Genomic DNA, 17,198 nt, shown 5'->3' on the forward strand with positions numbered 1-17,198 from the left:
ATCACACTCAGCCCCCACCAGCCTCAAGCCCACCAATCACAATCAGCCCCCATCAGCCTCAAGCCCACCAATCATACTCAGCTTTGCCTTATTTGACACCAGGGTAGCAAACTGTCTAATAGTTCAAGCAAGAATAATAACAAATCAGAAGACACTGCTGAAGACGTCTCCATATATACCAATAATGTGTTACATCTGTGGACACCTCCTACAACCTGAAGACACGACCGGATGCTGATAAAACACGAAGAAAGAAAAAAACAGATAAATGGCTATAAGGTTTAAAATAAATGACACTGAATCAGATACAAATTCATTTATGTACCAGAGGAATCCTGAAAATCTTCCACGTTGAATAAACAGTGATACTGTAGAGATCTGTAATCTGTAATCACTCATAAAACTATTTTTTGCTGCCTTTAAATGACAAAACGGTGGTTTTCATATGGCCTTAGTTCGTACTGATAATGCAGAGTGATAATTAGAGTAGTTTCAAATTTTATCTCAGGGCTATGGGGGATCTGGAGCCTATCCTGGACGCTATGGCTGCAAGGCAGGGGACAACCCAGGATGGGTCCATCCATCTCCTGCCTGCTAACCCTGGACAGGGTCATCGGGGCCTGCAGCCTCCCAGGCAGCATGGGGCACAACACAGGGGGACATTTGGACAGTATTTGGACACTGGGATTAAACAGGGACACCCAGAATTAACAGCCACAGAACACACAAGCTCCAGGCACTGAACGGGGGCAGGAATGGAACCCACAACACTGGAAGTGTGAGGCCACAATCCAAACCACTCAGACACTCCATGACCTGCAAACTACATGCTTACATTATACAAATATGCATCTACTAAGCAAAAGTAAAGAGTGTAATATCCTGACACAGACACTCCATGCTGCCTGAGCACATTCACTCTGTAAATGACGTAACTCTGCCAGTGTGACGGCGGCGTTTGCAGCTTCTCTTGTGGATCCAGCAGCGTCTGTCAGCGCTGAGGAGCAGGAGGTCATGCTCTCACTGCAGCGTCTGAGCAGATGAACCAGCTGCCATGCTGCTCATTCTCCTCTGATCTCTGCAGCTTCTCCTCCCTCTCTCTCTCTCTCTCTCTCTCTCTCTCTCCTGTGCATCATAGAGCTGAGTCGTCTTTCCTCCCCACGCCTCCACTCTATACTTCCTCCCCTTAAGCCTGCGGTCTTACGCTGCCTGATGGCACCACGTTCGTTTCTCTCTCAGCTACTGGGGGCTACGATCCACTATCTCTCACTTCCATCTCCTAACTCTCTGCAGGGCAACGTCTCTTTGCATTTTTATATTTCTTCTGCTTTTTTCAAAATACACGTGTGGTTAGCAAGTTTATTTATAAAACATCAAAAAATAGATTCAACATTCAACAGTTTCAACAGTTATACAGATCCAACCTGCTGTAAAATGAAAAGCAAGATTATCAAACACAAATAGTAAATAATACAATAAAATAGTAACAATAATAAGTCAGAGAGAGATAATGGAAGTATAATATGAAGTGAAAAACATAAAGTGGCCATGCAGAGTTACAGCGGTTGTGCATGAATTTTAGGTTCAGATGTTTGTTGGCATGTCACAGTTCAGGATCCTGATGATTTGAAGGTTAAAGCTCTTCTTGAGCCTTTTAGTTTTAGCCCTTAGGCTGCACAGTCACTTGCCTGACTTGAGCCGGCCGAACAGTCTGTTGCTGGGATGGGTAGGATGCCTAATTATTTTAATTGCCCTGGACCAGCTGTGCGTGACACCAGTCGCACCAGCCTCTGCAGGGCTTTGTGATCTTGGACTGAGCACTGAACCATGATGCGCAGCTTTGCGTTAGGATGCTCTCTGTGGTGCCGGTGTAAAAAGTTTTGTAAATAGTCGGGGAGAACTGGAATTTCAACAGCCACCTCAGGTGATCAAGGCGTTGTCTTGCCTTGGTGACCTGAGTTTGTGTACTGGGTCCATGTCAGGTCAGGTCTGGTGTGCACAGCCATGAATCTGAGGGCGCTCAATCTCTCAGCAGGAATGCCATATATACTGATGGGACTGTAGATCTGCTGTGGTTTCCGTGTAAAAAGTCCACCATTAGCTCCTTGGTCTTGCTAACATTCAGTGAGAGACTATGAGCCTGGCACCATACTGTCAGGTTCTCTACTTCATCAAGATAGACCTCCTCATCGTTGTTGGAAATGAAGACCACTGAGCCATCAGCAAATATAATAATGGTGTTTGAGCTGTGCTTGGCCACACAATCATGTGTGTAAAGAGAGTACAGCAGAGCACTCATAAGAACATAAGAACTATACAAATGAGAGGAGGCCATTTGGCCCATCGAGCCCGCTTGGGGAGAACTTAACTAATAGCTCAGAGTTGTTAAAATCTTATCTAGCTCTGATTTAAAGGAACCCAAAGATTCAGCTTGCACTACGTTATCAGGAAGACTATTCCATACTCTGACTACACACTGTGTAAAGAAGTGCTTCCTTAAATCCAGTTTGAAATGTTCTCCCGCTAATTTCCACCTATGGCACTGTGGAACTCCTCTGCTGACAATGATAGTGTTGGAGAAGCAGCTGTCAGTCTCACCACCAGAGACCCGTTAGAAAATCCAGCGCTCAGTCATAGACGGGGATGTTCAGTTCCAGGTCTTCAAGCTTGGTGGTAATTAAGTGCGGGGCAATAGTGTTAAAGGTTAATCTGTAGTTTGTAAACAACAATCTTGCATAATTCCCCTTATTGCTTTCTACGTGGGACCAAGTTGTGTGCAAAATATGCAAGATGGCGTCACCAGTTGACCTATTAGTACGGTAAGCAAATTGAAGTGCCACAAGTCTCTTGGAAGGAAGGAGCAGATCGAGTCTTCAATATTTCCCTCGAAGCACTTTGTTACAAGAGATGTGAGTGCTACACGATGGAGATCATTAAGACACTTGGGTTTGTTGTTCTTTGGTATAGGTACAATAATTTAAAACAGGTAGGAACTTCCAACTGGGCAAAAGAGTCATTGAAGATAGATGTAAACACTCCAGCTAGCTAATTGGCACATGATTTAAGAATGCCCCCGGAGATTCCATCCAGGTGCTTTCCTGTACATCAGAGCACGAAGAACATTGCGCTCTGGAACAGCCATCGCAGCTCTGCTGTTCTAGGCGGTGCTAGAGCTAGCTCTGATTACATTGCTAACTGCGAGTTTAGTGCAAGCTCCATTGGTGTCAAACTACACATAGAAAGCATTCAGGTCGTCAGCCAGAAAGGAATCGACATGTTCAGCTGGTTTACCTCTAAAGTTCACAATGGTCTGTAGTCCCTGCTGCATTAGTCTACAGGCCCCAGATGATGGTTGGACTCCAGTTTCTCCTTGTACCACCTCTCTGCCTCCTTCATGACCTCCCTTAAAGAGCAAAAGGTGGCCTTGTACTCATTATAGTCTCCCATCCATTGTCCCACGTTGTAAGCTGTTGTGAGCATGTTCACCGCATCCTGGACAGTTTTGTCCACCCACGGCTTCTGATTGGGGAAGCACTGGATTGTGTTTGTTGGAAGGATGGACTCCACTAGCATAGCAACAAAGCTGACTGCTACGTCCACAAACATTGACGTTAGCGCTTGACCAGAACATGTCCCAGTCCACATCATCAATTGCGTCCAGTAGTATGCTGCCTGATTGAGTGGACCAGTGTTTGATCATCCTCGTCATCGGAACATCTCTCATGATGCGTTGTTTATACTCGGGGAGAAGGAAAATGGCGGCATGGTCTGACCTGCCGAAAGCCGGTTGTGAAAGCGCTTCGTAGCTTGACTTGAACCGAGCATAACAGTGGTCCAGTGTGTTCCCCCTCTGGTTGGACATGTAACATGCTGGTGAAAGCTCGGCATGATCCTTCTGAAGTAAGCACAGTTTATTGTGGTTCCCCGCCACAATAAACACTGCTTCCAGGTGCTTGATTAGATAGCTTTATTAGACAGAGCCTTACCTACGTTACCTGAGGGTTTATATAGACAGTGGTGTTGATGACAGCAGAAAACTCACAGGGCAAGTAATGAGGGTGGAAGATGAGCTTCAGATGTTCCACTTCAACAGAGCAGGAGTATGAAAGAGTCGAGATGTTCCAGGGATCGCACCAGTTATAGTTTGTCATAAAACAGACACCTCCACCTTTTACTTTACCAGATTCAGCCATCCTATCCACAAAAATACTCCGTGAGTAAATTGGTTCCCAGTGTTTAAAAGTGTTTCTCTGTCATGAGCGATCAAAGCAGTGGTAGGTTGTGCAAGCAGTGTAACGGAAAAATACTCGAAACGTTAAGTAACTACACAATCTTAACGGAGCGGCCAGGACGGCATCTGAACTCAGCAGCCCCACCTTTCATTACTTGCATTAGCACTCATATTTACTGTAGGTCACTTGACAGTTTATCTGAAAATTCAGCAGAATATATGGTGAACAGTCCACTTCATAGGTAAATGAAATGTACTCACTGTATTAGAATTCTGCAAAGTTGTTCTAGGAATACTGTCCTCTCAACAGTTTAGAACAGATTCTGTGGACAATGTTATAATAAACGGCGACTGATGGTTATAAACTCCAGGACATCTTCACAAGTACATAAAAACAAAAGAGCCATCCTAAGCAATTATAAATTGCCTCCTAAGTAACTAAACAGCACTCGGACACACATTTTTGTTGTATTTGTAAACCGAGTCTGATGGAATCTTTTATAAGGATAACTGTACCACATATTCTGTTAAGAAGCTACTTCCCAATGAATATTTCAGTGTTGAACTGAATGCAAGACAGATGACAAAATAACAAATGAAAAATTTAATTTTTAAAATACTCAATATTAAAAATATTTGAATAAGAAAATTGAACGAAATGAGCAACTAATATGGTATTTATGCATTTGAATTTTGTAGCACATGTTTATGGAGAGGGTTTTTTTTTATAAATAAAAAAAAAAAAGTTCTTTTACTTATTTGCACTGATACACAAGCATTCAGACAGTTCTGCCCCTCCCCCAGGCCCCTCCTCTCACAGAAGGCCCTCCCCCACATCATCATAGTTAGTGATGTCATCATTAGGCAGCCTCCCTTCTTGGGTGAATGACAGCTCAGTCATGTGTCCTACAGGGTGACTGTGGTGGAGATCTGTCAGAGAGGCACACAGACACACAGACCTTTGGGTGAATGTGTATGTAGCTCTGATTGCTGATTGAGGAAGAGGCAGCATGCTGTCATGTTTCATTTATATTACAAATAATATTATAACAAGATCAATTTATGTAATTTAAATATTGCAGTATAATTTGTGTAAGCAGCTCACACACATACAGCTGGGGGGGGAGAACTGAATGGTCAAAACGTTCCATAAAAACAGGAATATGTGCTCAAGTAAAAGGTGAAATACAGGGGTTAGACAATTAAACTGAAACACCTGGTCAATAGGGTCTGAAGCCACTACTAAGGTCTCTGGCCAGCCTTCACTGATTGCACATTCCAGCAGCAAGCGCATGTGACTGTGACGGTTGAATTGGCACAGCAATAGCATAAAATATTGAAAGCCACACAATATAATGGGAGACAAATCAGAGTTTAAAAGACGACAAATCGTTGGTCTCGCTGGTGCATCTGTAACCAGGACCGCAAGTCTTTGGGGTCTATCGAGAGCCAGGGTATCCAGGGTAACGTCTGCATACCACCATGAAGGACAGCCCACATCCAACAGGGGTGGATGCAAGAGGAAGCTGTCTGAAAGGGACATCCAGGCACTAACCCGGATTGTATCCAAGAAATATTAAACCACAGCTGCCCAATATACTGCAGAATGAAATGTGCACCTCGACTCTGCTACCAAAACTCTTTGTCGGGAACTCCACAGGGTCAGTATTCATGGTACCCTGAAGGTGGCGCTCTGTATCAGGATGATAATGCACCAATACATCCAGCAAGACTGGTGACAGAGCGGTTTAATGAACATGAAAGTGAAGCTGAACATCTCCCCTGGCTTGCATAGTCACCAGGTCAGAATTTTACTGATCCACATTGGGGTGTTTTGGAGGAGCAGATCAGGAAACGTTTTCCTCCACCCGCATCTCATAGTGACCTGGCCACTGTTCTGCTAGAGCAATGGCTCAAAATCCCTCTGGCCACTGTGCAGGGCTTGTATCTGTCATTCCCAAGACAAATTGATACTATATTGTCCACAAAAGGAGGCCCACACCATACTAATATTAAATTAAATTAATGTGGTATAAAACCAGGTGTTTCAGATTCATTGTCCAATCCTGTACTTGTTATGATATTCATAATATTCATAATATAAACAGTAAATGCTGTTTAGTAATAACAATCAACATAATAGCAGGTTTGGGTTGAGATTATATCAAACTAGAGCAAAGTGACCAGCTGATCCCTTTATAGCCGCTCACCTGGCTGAGAGTCAGGGTGATGCTGCACAGAGACATCATCATAGTCATTGGTCTGGCTGTCAGTGACATCATCATAATCATTGGTCTGGCTGTTAGTGACATCATCATAGTCACTGGTCTGGCTGTCAGTGACATCATCATAGTCAGGTGTCTGACCTGCAGGGCTGTCATTGTAGTACTCCAGGGAATCTACCCCTACAATCACAAAGTCAAGGCAAAGAGGTGAATGAAATTTCTAAGGTAAATGTTTCAGACGTCCAGGAAGAGAAGTAAAGTCCATCTTTCATGTCTTAAGATGGAAAGCCTGGTATTGCTGAGCTGAGAAAATCTCACCTTTCAACTTCTCTGGAGTCTCTTTCTCACAAACATGGTCATCATATTTTTCTTGGTCGTCACCAGTGATCGTCTTCCCTAAATCACAACAACATGAGACACACATCACATCAGTGCCTGTCAAGAAACAAGTTCCCTAAATTCCTATTTATTCCACAGGTCATTTTCTTAGATGTTCTGCACCATCATTACCTAAGAGATTGACTCCTTCAGCTTCCCCCACATCTTCATACCCTGAGAGCTGCTCATCTGGAAGGTCACTCCCTGACACCAGAAGAAGGGTTAGTGACACTTTTACACTCCTGGCAGATCTTTACCTGGCTGCAGTTATAGGATGTTCAGCTAAATATACAGTCAGACTCCAGTGTGGAGACCTATCCTCTCTGAACAATGTACTGATGTCTTCATGGATGAACCTGACTGTGCACAAAGTCATTCTTAGCCCAGAGTTATTTCCCCAGAGCAGATTCATTATAAATCCACATAAATAAATGTAGATGCGCAGCAGTCACACTGTGAGCTACTTCTATGACATCACTATAGTTTGATTGTCTCCACCTCACTGTCACAGCACCTTGTGAATGAGTGTCACAGAGTGATTGTGGTGGTTTCTCAGCAGTGATACATACTTCAGTTAAGTTACCTCTCTTAACTTGGGCACATTTGAAATCTATTTCCTCATAGATGGCGGGAGACAGCTGTTTATTGTCATTCTCAGAAAGTTCTGTGAAGGATAAAGACACAAATGTTATTTTGTATGAAGTTTAAAACCGACCTGAGACATAGATATACTTCATAGCTGTGGGACTCCATCTTCAGCAATGAGCAAATCAGAGGTTTATCGAAACTTAAATCAAGAATAGTGAGACAAGAAGGACACACTCTACCAAGAATTATTTAGCAGACAATATAACAACCAGACACAGACAGATTAGCCATGTTACTAAGGGAGAAAACCCACTGCTCTGTAAATGATCAATTGATCAAATATTCAATAGAGAAATGAAACCTAAATAATTTTATGTAACTACTGTCTTACCTCTTGTCAAAATCCAGTTCCTGTACACCAATCTAACCATCAGCAGCAGAAGTACTGAGATCAGAAGCCCAAGAACCACTGAGGACACTGTTGGGTCAGACTGGCCTGTTTGCATCTGAGTAACTGTGGGAGGTCCAGTGACATCTGGGGTGATTTCTGTGACACCTACAGGAATGATATTGGTGTTTATTACTGTCAGGTTAAGGGACAGAATAAGTATTTTAGCCTCATATTTAATAACTACAAAAACCACACTATCAGAGAGGATGCAGGAATGTACTTCCTGGCCTCACCTGCACAGGTGACCCCTGCGTCCTGCCTGTGTGAGCAGTCACTCTGCTTCAGTGAGTAAGAGCAGTGCCACAGGTGCAGCTCACTGCCCTTGCAGTTCACCTCATCCAGCCAGATGGCGCCGTCACCCCTCCCGAAGCGTCCGCCCCCTTCTGCCCCGAGAGCCGGCCCACAGCCCAACTGCCTGCACACCACCATGGCGTCACGCAGGTCCCAGGAGTCGTCACACACGGTCCCCCAGGAGCCGCTGTGATACACCTCCACCCTCCCAGAGCAAGTGTCTGTACCCCCAGTCAGTCTCAGGGGCAGACGGTCTAGTGGGGACACAGGAGACAGCTGAGGTTATTTGGAGCGGAACTCAGAGGGGACAGACATTTAATACATTAATTATTTCCATCATGGAAACATGCATTTTCTGTAACTGATTGTCCTGTACAGGGTCGCTGGGGGTCCAGAGCCTGTCCTGGAAGCTACAGGCACAAGGGAGGGAACAACCCAGGATGGGGTGCCAGTCCATTGCATGGCACACTCACACTCACACTCCATTCACTCACACTCCATTCACTCACACACAGGCAGTCTGGATACTCCAGTTAATCTCAGCGTGGATAATGAATTGCAGGGGGAAGCCGGAGTGCCGAGAGGAGACCTGACAACATCAAGGGGAGAACATGCAAACTCAACACAAATGGAACCCTGCCGGAGATAGAACCCAGGTCCTTGAGATGTGAGGGAACAGTGCTGACCACTGCACCACCATGCCACCCTGTTATATATGTCTACATCAAGTAAATTCTAAAGACCCTCATGGTTTGTAACTCCAAAGATGCAAATACATCAAGCAACAAACTTACTGGTACAGCTCTGACCAGAAGTAGTTCTGCAGTGTCTGAAGTCTGAAGGAGATGTCAGCTTTTTAGCATCTACAAGAAATACAGAAAATAATCTTCTATAATAAGACTGATATGGTGGGTTGGACTAACATATAATAACAACAAAGAGGCTGGATTTAGCTTCACCTGAGCAGCTTGTTCTGGCAGCTTCTGAGCAGCCATTTGGCCCTTTGGAGGATGATGGACACTGCCAGAGTGATGCGTCATGGGATCGACATTTTCCAAAGTCCAGCCCTTTCAGGTCAGGACTGAGCCTGGATATTGTCTTAGTCACTGTCCCCTTGTCTCCACAGCCTAACTGGCGACAGATGACAGCTACTGCTGGTTGTTCCAGACCATCAAAGCACATACTTGCCCAGGTGCCATTGTAGTAGACCTCTGTGTGGCCAGAACATCCTTCAGACAGACGCAGCTCCTTGTGCTCTGTGGTGAAAGACACACAAGGAACGTGAACCATTATTGTTCAGTGTTTACAGAAACCACTGGACACTGTCTGTCTGTAAAATGACAGAATGCAGTTTCATGCAGAGCTGGATCTGCTTTACCTGAACACACAACACCCACATCCTGCTTGTGCCCACAGTCCTTCCCCCCCCACTCCACTGAGGGACAGTCCCACAGGGACGACTCGTTCCCCACACAGCCCAGCTTGCTTAGCCAGATGGGTCCAGTCCCTGGGCCAAAGTAAGTGGGTACAGGGATCTGCCCACTGAGGGCTGTCCCACAACGGAGCTGCCTGCACACCACCTGAGCCTCAGGCAGAGCCCAGGACTCATGGCACACTGTCCCCCAAGAGCCCCTGTGGAAGACCTCCAGCCTCCCTGCACAGTCACTGCCTCCCCCCACCAGCCTGAGGGACCTGTGGTCTGGGAGAGAAGACAGAGTGAGGAAGGAAGATCTACCAACCCAGGGAGCTCACATGACAACATTCATGCTGTCAATCAAGAGTAACACACACATGTGAACTCAAGGTCAGTACATCTATGTGTCCTAATGTCATAAAATGTTCCATGTTTTCTAGCATGAATTAATGAATTAAACAGTTACAAGTATCTCTCTGAAACAGCCACAACACATCCTGCTGACACAGATCCCACTGATGTGGAGAAACTCACTGGAGCAGACCATGGACACCTGGTCACTGGGGCGGCAGTTGAGGACATGTGGAGGTCTGCATTTCCCCAGGTGAGACTCAGTTCCTGAGCAGTGAAAGCCTGTCACACACTTGTCACTGTCCCCTGTCCTTGACAGGTATGACCTGTAGATATTTGTTGCAGAGCCACAGCCCAGCTGTCTGCAGACCACAGAAGCATCCATGGAGCTCCAGGACTCTTCGTGAACCTTCTGCCAGGTCTGGTTGTAGTAAACCTCCACCCAGCCCTCACAGTCACTCCCTCCAGACAGTAGCCTGACACCCACATAAGAGGATGAAAGGGTTAAACCTGTCAAAAAATTCAAAACTGATAAAAAGAACCCTAATAAAATAGGAGAGTCTCCATACTGTGGAATTTAATTGCTATTTATGGTAATATTTGCTCTGTCTCTCTGGACAATAACTGACTTGTCAGTCCTCACCAGTGCAAACGACTCCTGCATCCTGCCCATGAGAACAGGCTGTTCGTCTCCATGGGGACACTGCACACTGGGAGAGGCGAGTCTCATTCCCCTGACAATGAAACACATCGGGCCAGATGGGCCCAGTGCCCCCCCCAAACCAGGCCTGTCCCAGGGCAGCCACAGCGCCCCCACATTTCAGCTGCTGGCACAGGACAGTGGCGGCTCTCATGTCCCATGATGCATCACACAATGTTCCCCATGTTCCATGGTACCTCATCTCCACTCTACCAGAGCAGTGGTCAGGACCATCCCTCAGCCTGAACCGTGTGTATCCTGGGAGCAGCATAAAGAGAGAGAGCGAAGAATGAAGATGAGATACACTGAAATGTCACTCAGATAATAATAATAACAGAGTGAGGGTGTCTGAGAGCAATGATACTCTTACCAGAACACACCAGGCCCACATCATTCTCATGGTTGCAGGTCCTGTTATGTGTCATTTTGGGACAGAAAACAAGATGAGACTCGTTTCCCTGACACTGAAACTCCTCAGACCACACCCCTCCCTCTCCCTGACCAAAGGCAGCTCCCCCCAGCAGCTGTGCAGGTTCCCCACAGCCTAGTGATCTACAGACCACCTCAGCGTCCTGCCAGTCAAAGTCAGCGTCACACACTGAGCCCCAGGTTCTTCCGTGCTGAATCTCCACTCTCCCAGAGCACATGTGACTCCCTCCTATCAGCCGAACCCCTCGATGGCCTGAGGTGGAAAAATTCTGATGTTAATTTTATCTAAGACACTAGTGTCATGCACACTACGATTCAGAAGTTTGGATTCACTGAGAATTTAACTTGCTCGTGAACGAAAATATTTGTTGCCTCTATTAAAACATTAAATTGGTCTGAAATATGGTCTAGATATTGGTAATGTTGTAAATCACTGCTAGAAACAGTCGATTTTTACCACTATTTCGACTTAGGTGGACAAAGGCCCATTTTCAGCAAACATCACTTCTGTGCCCCAATGGTAAATCATGTTGGCCATTCATAAGTTATCATGTTGATAGATTAATTCAACATTGGAACACCCTTGTGCAATTACATTAGCAATGCTTAAAATCATCGTGCTGTATAAGGAAGCAATGACACTGAACATCTCTGAGTATCTGGAGCATCAGGTCTCAAATTGGCAAAAAAGAAATCGATCAGTCTATTGTTGTTTTGAGAAATGAATGCCATGTGAGAAATTGCTAAGGAACTGAAGATATCGTACCAAGGTGTGTGCAACTCCCTCACAGAACAGCACAACCTGGCTTTAACAAGGACAGAAAGATACATGGGCAACATACCCCAGTGCACAACTGTACAGAAGGACAAAAACATCTGAGTCTCTAGCTTATGAGACACACGCCACACAGAATCTAAGCTATAGCAGCTTTTTTAAACAATACCTGCAAAACACCAGTCACATCTTCAACAGTGACGTGGCAACTCCGGGATGGTGAACTTTTAGAAGTTCAAAGAAGAAGACGTATCTAAGACTGGCCAAGCATTCACTGCATTTCAACCCTGTTGAGCTGTTGTGGGAGCAGTTTGACCATATGGTACAAAAGATGTGTCTCTAAAGCCAGTCTAACTCGTGGGAGGTGCTTCAGGAAGCATAGGGGGACATTTCTGCAGGTTCCCTGAAACAAACTGACAGCTAGAAGACTAAGTAGCCAGTTGATCTCAGACCCCTAGAAGTTTTTTTTTTTCCTCCCTACATGTATAAATGATGCAGGAAGGTATCACAGCACATCCATGTAAAGTGCCTTGCAGTGACTCTATATATACATATAAAATAATGAACTGAATAACCACATGTTTTTTCCTGCTGGAGGAAGTAGCAGAAGTGATAAACACAGGGAGACACCTTAACGTTACATTTACTGAAATATATTCAGCAAAGTGGCTTAATGCACAGTCAATGTAAGAGGACGTCTAGGAGAAACTGGAGTTTTACGGCAGTGCATGGATTTAACCATAGAAATGGGACTGAATATAGGTGTGTGTCTGTGGAATGACATGAAACTACGAAAACACAAATGGAGGTAAAAATCGGACATAAATGGCTGGATGCATCAGGAAAAGAAATGCATAAAAAATATACGATTTTAAAAAGTGAGGTGTTTTAAATAACCTCAGTGACCCAGTATTGTATGATGCGATTCCTACCTGTATAAGTGAACTGAAGGATTTCTTTAGGAAGTGTCTCAGCTTCAATAAAGTAATTATTTTCACAATTGCTCACTTTAGATTCCAATCCGTTACAGAAATGTTCACTTATCAATATGCTGGTTTGCAAATAAGAAAAATGTTCAGGTCCTCCAACAGATTGTAATGGTCCACAGCCCGTTTCTCTCCCGACCACCGCGAGAGCATTTTTAAGGTCTTTCAGTTCAGTTAAATACGGTGCTGATGTCCACCACTTCCCCCACTGATACACCTGCGCTGATCCAGCACACGGACTGGCTCCATCCACAATCCTCACATCATGATGACCTAAAGACAATAAGAGCAAAATGTAAACTGTGTTCTCAGAGATGCAAAAGAGTAATTGACAGACATCGTGAAATATAATCTTATGAATTGTTAAGAGCAGCAATAACTTGCAATAACTAACAGATAGCTAATAGATTAAATTAGGGTTATATTTAATGGCCAAAAGGATAAACTGAATTTATCAGTATAAAAATTAAATACTGAAAGAACTTACCTGTACAGATCAGTTCCACAGCATGGCCATGTGTAAAGTTTCTTTCTGATCTATCTGACATGAGACATTCATGGAGGAAGGATTCCTCTCCTTCACAGTGGAAGTCTTTATACCAGATGGGACCTTCTCCTTCACCAAAATGGGCCCCCTTGTGTAGAGCTGAAGGAGCCCCACAGTCCAGCTCCCTACAGACAACCTCAGCATCCTGCCAGTCAAAGTTACCATCACACACTGTAGCCCAGGACTGACTGAACTTCACCTCCAGCCTCCCAGAGCAGCGATCAGCTCCACCCACAAGCCTCACATGATCTGTAATTGAGCAATGAATGTAGTTACACTGTTACAAGCTGTTAAGGTACCATAGACTCAGGCTAAATATTTTGCATAAAATATTTAGTATTAAATGAATTACTGAAATCAGAAAATTAAAAAGCTTATTACACAACAGAATATGAGAAACACTGTCTCTAACCTGAACAAATAATTCCAGCATTAAAAATGTAAATAAAATCCATGTTTCTGAAATCCAGTGATCTGCACTCCCTCAGTGCAGACTCTGACCCACTGCAAGTAACATCTCTCAGCAACACCCTTCCAGAACCTTCTCCAAAGTGAGTTCTTATAGGTGCTAATACAGCAGTCCCACAGCCCAGCTGTCTACACACCACTGACGCATCATCAAGGTCCCAGTCATACTGGGCTATAGTCCCCCACTCTCCCCAGCGATACACCTCCACTCTCCCAGAACAAGGACTGCTTCCATTCACCAGCCTCAGGTCCTCAGGCCCTGTTAGGACACAGCCGAGCTGCTAAGACACTTCAGAAGGATCATTGGTCTGATGTTACAGTATTAATAATACAGCTGGTTACCTGTGCAGCTCAGTCTGATATTGCTGTTGTTTTTGCAGTTCTGTTCTGATCTAACAGAGGTGAGACATTCATGGAGGAAGGATTCCTCTCCTTCACAGTGGAAGTCTTTATACCAGATGGGACCTTCTCCTTCACCAAAATGGCCCCCCTTGTGTAGAGCTGAAGGAGCCCCACAGTCCAGCTCCCTACAGACAACCTCAGCATCCTGCCAGTCAAAGTTACCATCACACACTGTAGCCCAGGACTGACTGAACTTTACCTCCAGCCTCCCAGAGCAGCGATCAGCTCCACCCACAAGCCTCACATGATCTACAATGACACAATAAAGACTGTAAGCTTAGAGAAATAAAGCTGGAATTTAATCATCAATAGAATATTTTGTGGAATATGGATGTGGAGAAAATTGCCCATAATTGTTCCTGCTCAGAGACTTGTGCAGAAACTGCTCCGTAATGCTAATATTATTTTCTATGTTGCGTTTCATAACAATGATCATCAGGTCTGAGATGTGGTATATTTCAAATAATTTTCAATTGTTGACCACAAAATGTACAGCTAAATCATAAGAATTAAAAAAAACATTCCCCTTAGAGTAGAGCCCCATTAAACCTAGACGTCAAACCTGAGCAGATGACTGCAGCATCCAGTGTGTGCGGTAAGTCATGCTCTCTGCCATCCAGTGATCCACACTCCCTCAGCGCAGACTCTGACCCACTGCAGGAAACATCCCCTAGAACCATCCGCCCAGAACCTTCTCCAAAGTGAGCTGCACCTGGTACAGATACAGCAGAGCCACAGCCCAGCTGTCTACACACCACCGCGGCATCATTCATGTCCCAGTTACGCTGATAAACGGTCCCCCACTCGCCCCAGCGATACACCTCCACTCTCCCAGAACAAGGGCTGCTTCCATTCACCAGCCTCACATCAGCAGGCTCTGTGGAGACACAGGAGATACAGTTGTGTTCATTAAAAACATTGACTAACTTCTCCTATGAGAGAAAACATGTGAATATACTGTAGCATCTCCAATACAATATAATTACAATGAAAATTTTGCCAAAACCATATAATACTGAAAAGGTGGCTATATTCCTGTATATGCATGAGAATGTATTTCACCTGAACATGTCAGTGTTACAGTATGATTTGTACAGTTCTGTTCTGGTCCAGTTGGGGTGACACATTCATGGAGGAAGGATTCCTGTCCTTCACAGTGGAAGCCTTTATACCAGATGGGACCTTCTCCTTCACCAAAATGGGCCCCCTTGTGTAGAGCTGAAGGAGCCCCACAGTCCAGCTCCCTACAGACAACCTCAGCATCCTGCCAGTCAAAGTTACCATCACACACTGTAGCCCAGGTATCTCCATCTCTAATCTCCAGTCTCCCAGAGCACTTCTGAGGCCCCCCCACAAGCTGGACAATCGAGTGACCTAACAAATAATAATAATAAAAAAAAACATTAAATTACTTTGTGTAAACAAAACAAAGCATAAATAGACATTAGTACTTTATAATGCAGTACACACATATATAGCTCTTTTATTTTTCTTCCTACATATTTTTTTGTGCTTACAAAATAAATGTATTCTTTAGTTGCACAGGTAGAGGTAAGAGATTTGTTACCTAAAAATGTGAAAACTGCATTAGCTTTGCAGTGGCTGTTCCTTACCTGAACAGATCACTCCAGCATCAAGTACATGAGGACGACGGAGTGACCCTGATATCTTAGCAGCCTCTTGAGATGGACACATAAACAGTGTCGGCTCTGATCCATTACAGGTAACTTGAGTAATCAGCTCCTTCCCAGAACCTTCTCCAAAGTGAGCTCTACCAGGAGCGGCTACAGCAGACCCACAGCCCAGCTCTCTACACACCACTGCAGTGTCATTCATGTCCCAGCCAAACTGCATTACTGTCCCCCACTGTCCTCCACGATTGACCTCTACTGTCCCAGCACAGCGATTCCCTCCCTTCACCAGTCTCACCTCCTCATGACCTGTAGGTAGAAAAGTCTTATCACAGACTGTTCTTTGTATTTAAATGGCCAGTGAAAACAATAACAGCAATGGAGAATGATTCACTTTCACACTCAGCTGTGTAATAATGAAATAAGAAAAGTTACTTATGTTAAGCAGTTACAAGATTTATAATATCAATCCAGCAGAATCCACCTCAGTAATGTAAAACAAAGGTAATTCCGCATACTGGCAGAAGTCTTTTTAAATATATTGTTAAATACCCAATACTCATAAGATTGTTCATGATTTATTATCTATTTTATATGATGCTATCATTGATAGTATTACTAATGTCTTGTTTCAGAATATGCAGTCTGGTTGTTCAATATCTGTGGTTTTCCTCTTACAGCCTAAATGCAGGGCTTAATATTATGAACACAACATGCAAAGCAAAGAGCTCAGATATAGATCAGGAGATGTTTAAGACACTGGCTGAATATGACCCAAGAAGAGGGTTAAGAGCTAATTACACACATGATATCGAAGATCATTTAAACACTTTTCTGTGACTAAAACCTTCGCACAGTACTGCGTATCATATTGCCTTCAGCAACCTGAAAGCGTGGTCAGGCAGCGATAAAATACAAAGAGAGGAAATGAGAGAATAGCCACAAAGGACAGAAGGGGGAATTGAAATTAGAATTAAATTAACAAAGAAACTGATATGCAAACACACATTTTCTATAACGATTACAACTAATCCACATGTACATAATTTTATGTGAATTATCAAATAACAAGATGTATTTGCCTGTTATACAAAAAATTGTAAAGTGTATAATATTACCAGCAAACCCAACACTTGCATTCTCTGGATTGTTTAACGTTGCAAATATGGTCAAATTAAAGACATATTTTAAACCTGTTTTAGACCAAAATAGGCACAGCAATATACCCACACAAAAACATGGAATAATATCAGGTATGGGAAACATTTCAAGTACTAATAAATGTCTACATGCACCATAGTATCGAAACTCTCACAGTGAGCAAAAATCTA

At 44.0% G+C, this 17,198-nt stretch overlaps 2 protein-coding genes across 3 annotated transcripts; both read right to left on the minus strand.

The window, feature by feature from the left end:
- Positions 1 to 5,042: 5,042 nt before the first annotated feature.
- Positions 5,043 to 13,417, minus strand: LOC111852890 (antigen WC1.1-like). Of its 2 annotated transcripts, XM_072704560.1 has the most exons (15): positions 13,307 to 13,417; positions 12,766 to 13,092; positions 11,000 to 11,311; positions 10,573 to 10,887; positions 10,113 to 10,439; positions 9,543 to 9,863; positions 9,124 to 9,420; positions 8,959 to 9,027; positions 8,107 to 8,418; positions 7,814 to 7,978; positions 7,418 to 7,498; positions 6,967 to 7,038; positions 6,775 to 6,852; positions 6,442 to 6,636; positions 5,043 to 5,161 (listed from the first exon to the last, which is right to left on the minus strand). In XM_072704560.1, exons 1-15 carry the CDS (start codon positions 13,365 to 13,367, stop codon positions 5,046 to 5,048), a joined length of 3,048 nt encoding a protein of 1,015 aa, XP_072560661.1. In that variant the 5' UTR covers positions 13,368 to 13,417; the 3' UTR covers positions 5,043 to 5,045. The 2 variants fall into 2 exon arrangements, with proteins under 2 accessions (XP_072560661.1, XP_072560662.1); XM_072704561.1 differs by lacking the exons at positions 11,000 to 11,311; positions 12,766 to 13,092; positions 13,307 to 13,417 and having other exon boundaries at positions 10,113 to 10,405; positions 10,573 to 10,736.
- A 260-nt stretch (positions 13,418 to 13,677) lies between these two features.
- On the minus strand, positions 13,678 to 15,362 carry LOC140581705 (scavenger receptor cysteine-rich domain-containing protein DMBT1-like; the record flags this gene model as incomplete). The annotated part of the gene is made up of 4 exons (XM_072705236.1): positions 13,678 to 14,093; positions 14,177 to 14,475; positions 14,792 to 15,113; positions 15,299 to 15,362. Coding segments are annotated over 4 exons (1,005 nt in total), but the record flags the coding sequence as incomplete, so codon positions are not given.
- Positions 15,363 to 17,198: the final 1,836 nt, after the last annotated feature.

This window comes from Paramormyrops kingsleyae, chromosome 22, assembly GCF_048594095.1.
Source record: "Paramormyrops kingsleyae isolate MSU_618 chromosome 22, PKINGS_0.4, whole genome shotgun sequence".
Lineage (NCBI taxonomy): Eukaryota > Metazoa > Chordata > Actinopteri > Osteoglossiformes > Mormyridae > Paramormyrops > Paramormyrops kingsleyae.

Excerpts from the sequence above, each read along its gene's own strand:
- LOC111852890 (XM_072704560.1), bottom strand. The coding sequence starts at position 13,367 with ATGTCAGATAGATCAGAAAGAAACTTTACACATGGCCATGCTGTGGAA. Across the intron at positions 11,312-12,765 it reads CCTTCAGTTCACTTATACAG|GCCATCGAGGGGTTCGGCTG; the intron begins GTAGGAATCGCA and ends TTTCCACCTCAG. Across the intron at positions 5,162-6,441 it reads TCACCCTGACTCTCAGCCAG|ATCTCCACCACAGTCACCCT; the intron begins GTGAGCGGCTAT and ends CCTCTCTGACAG.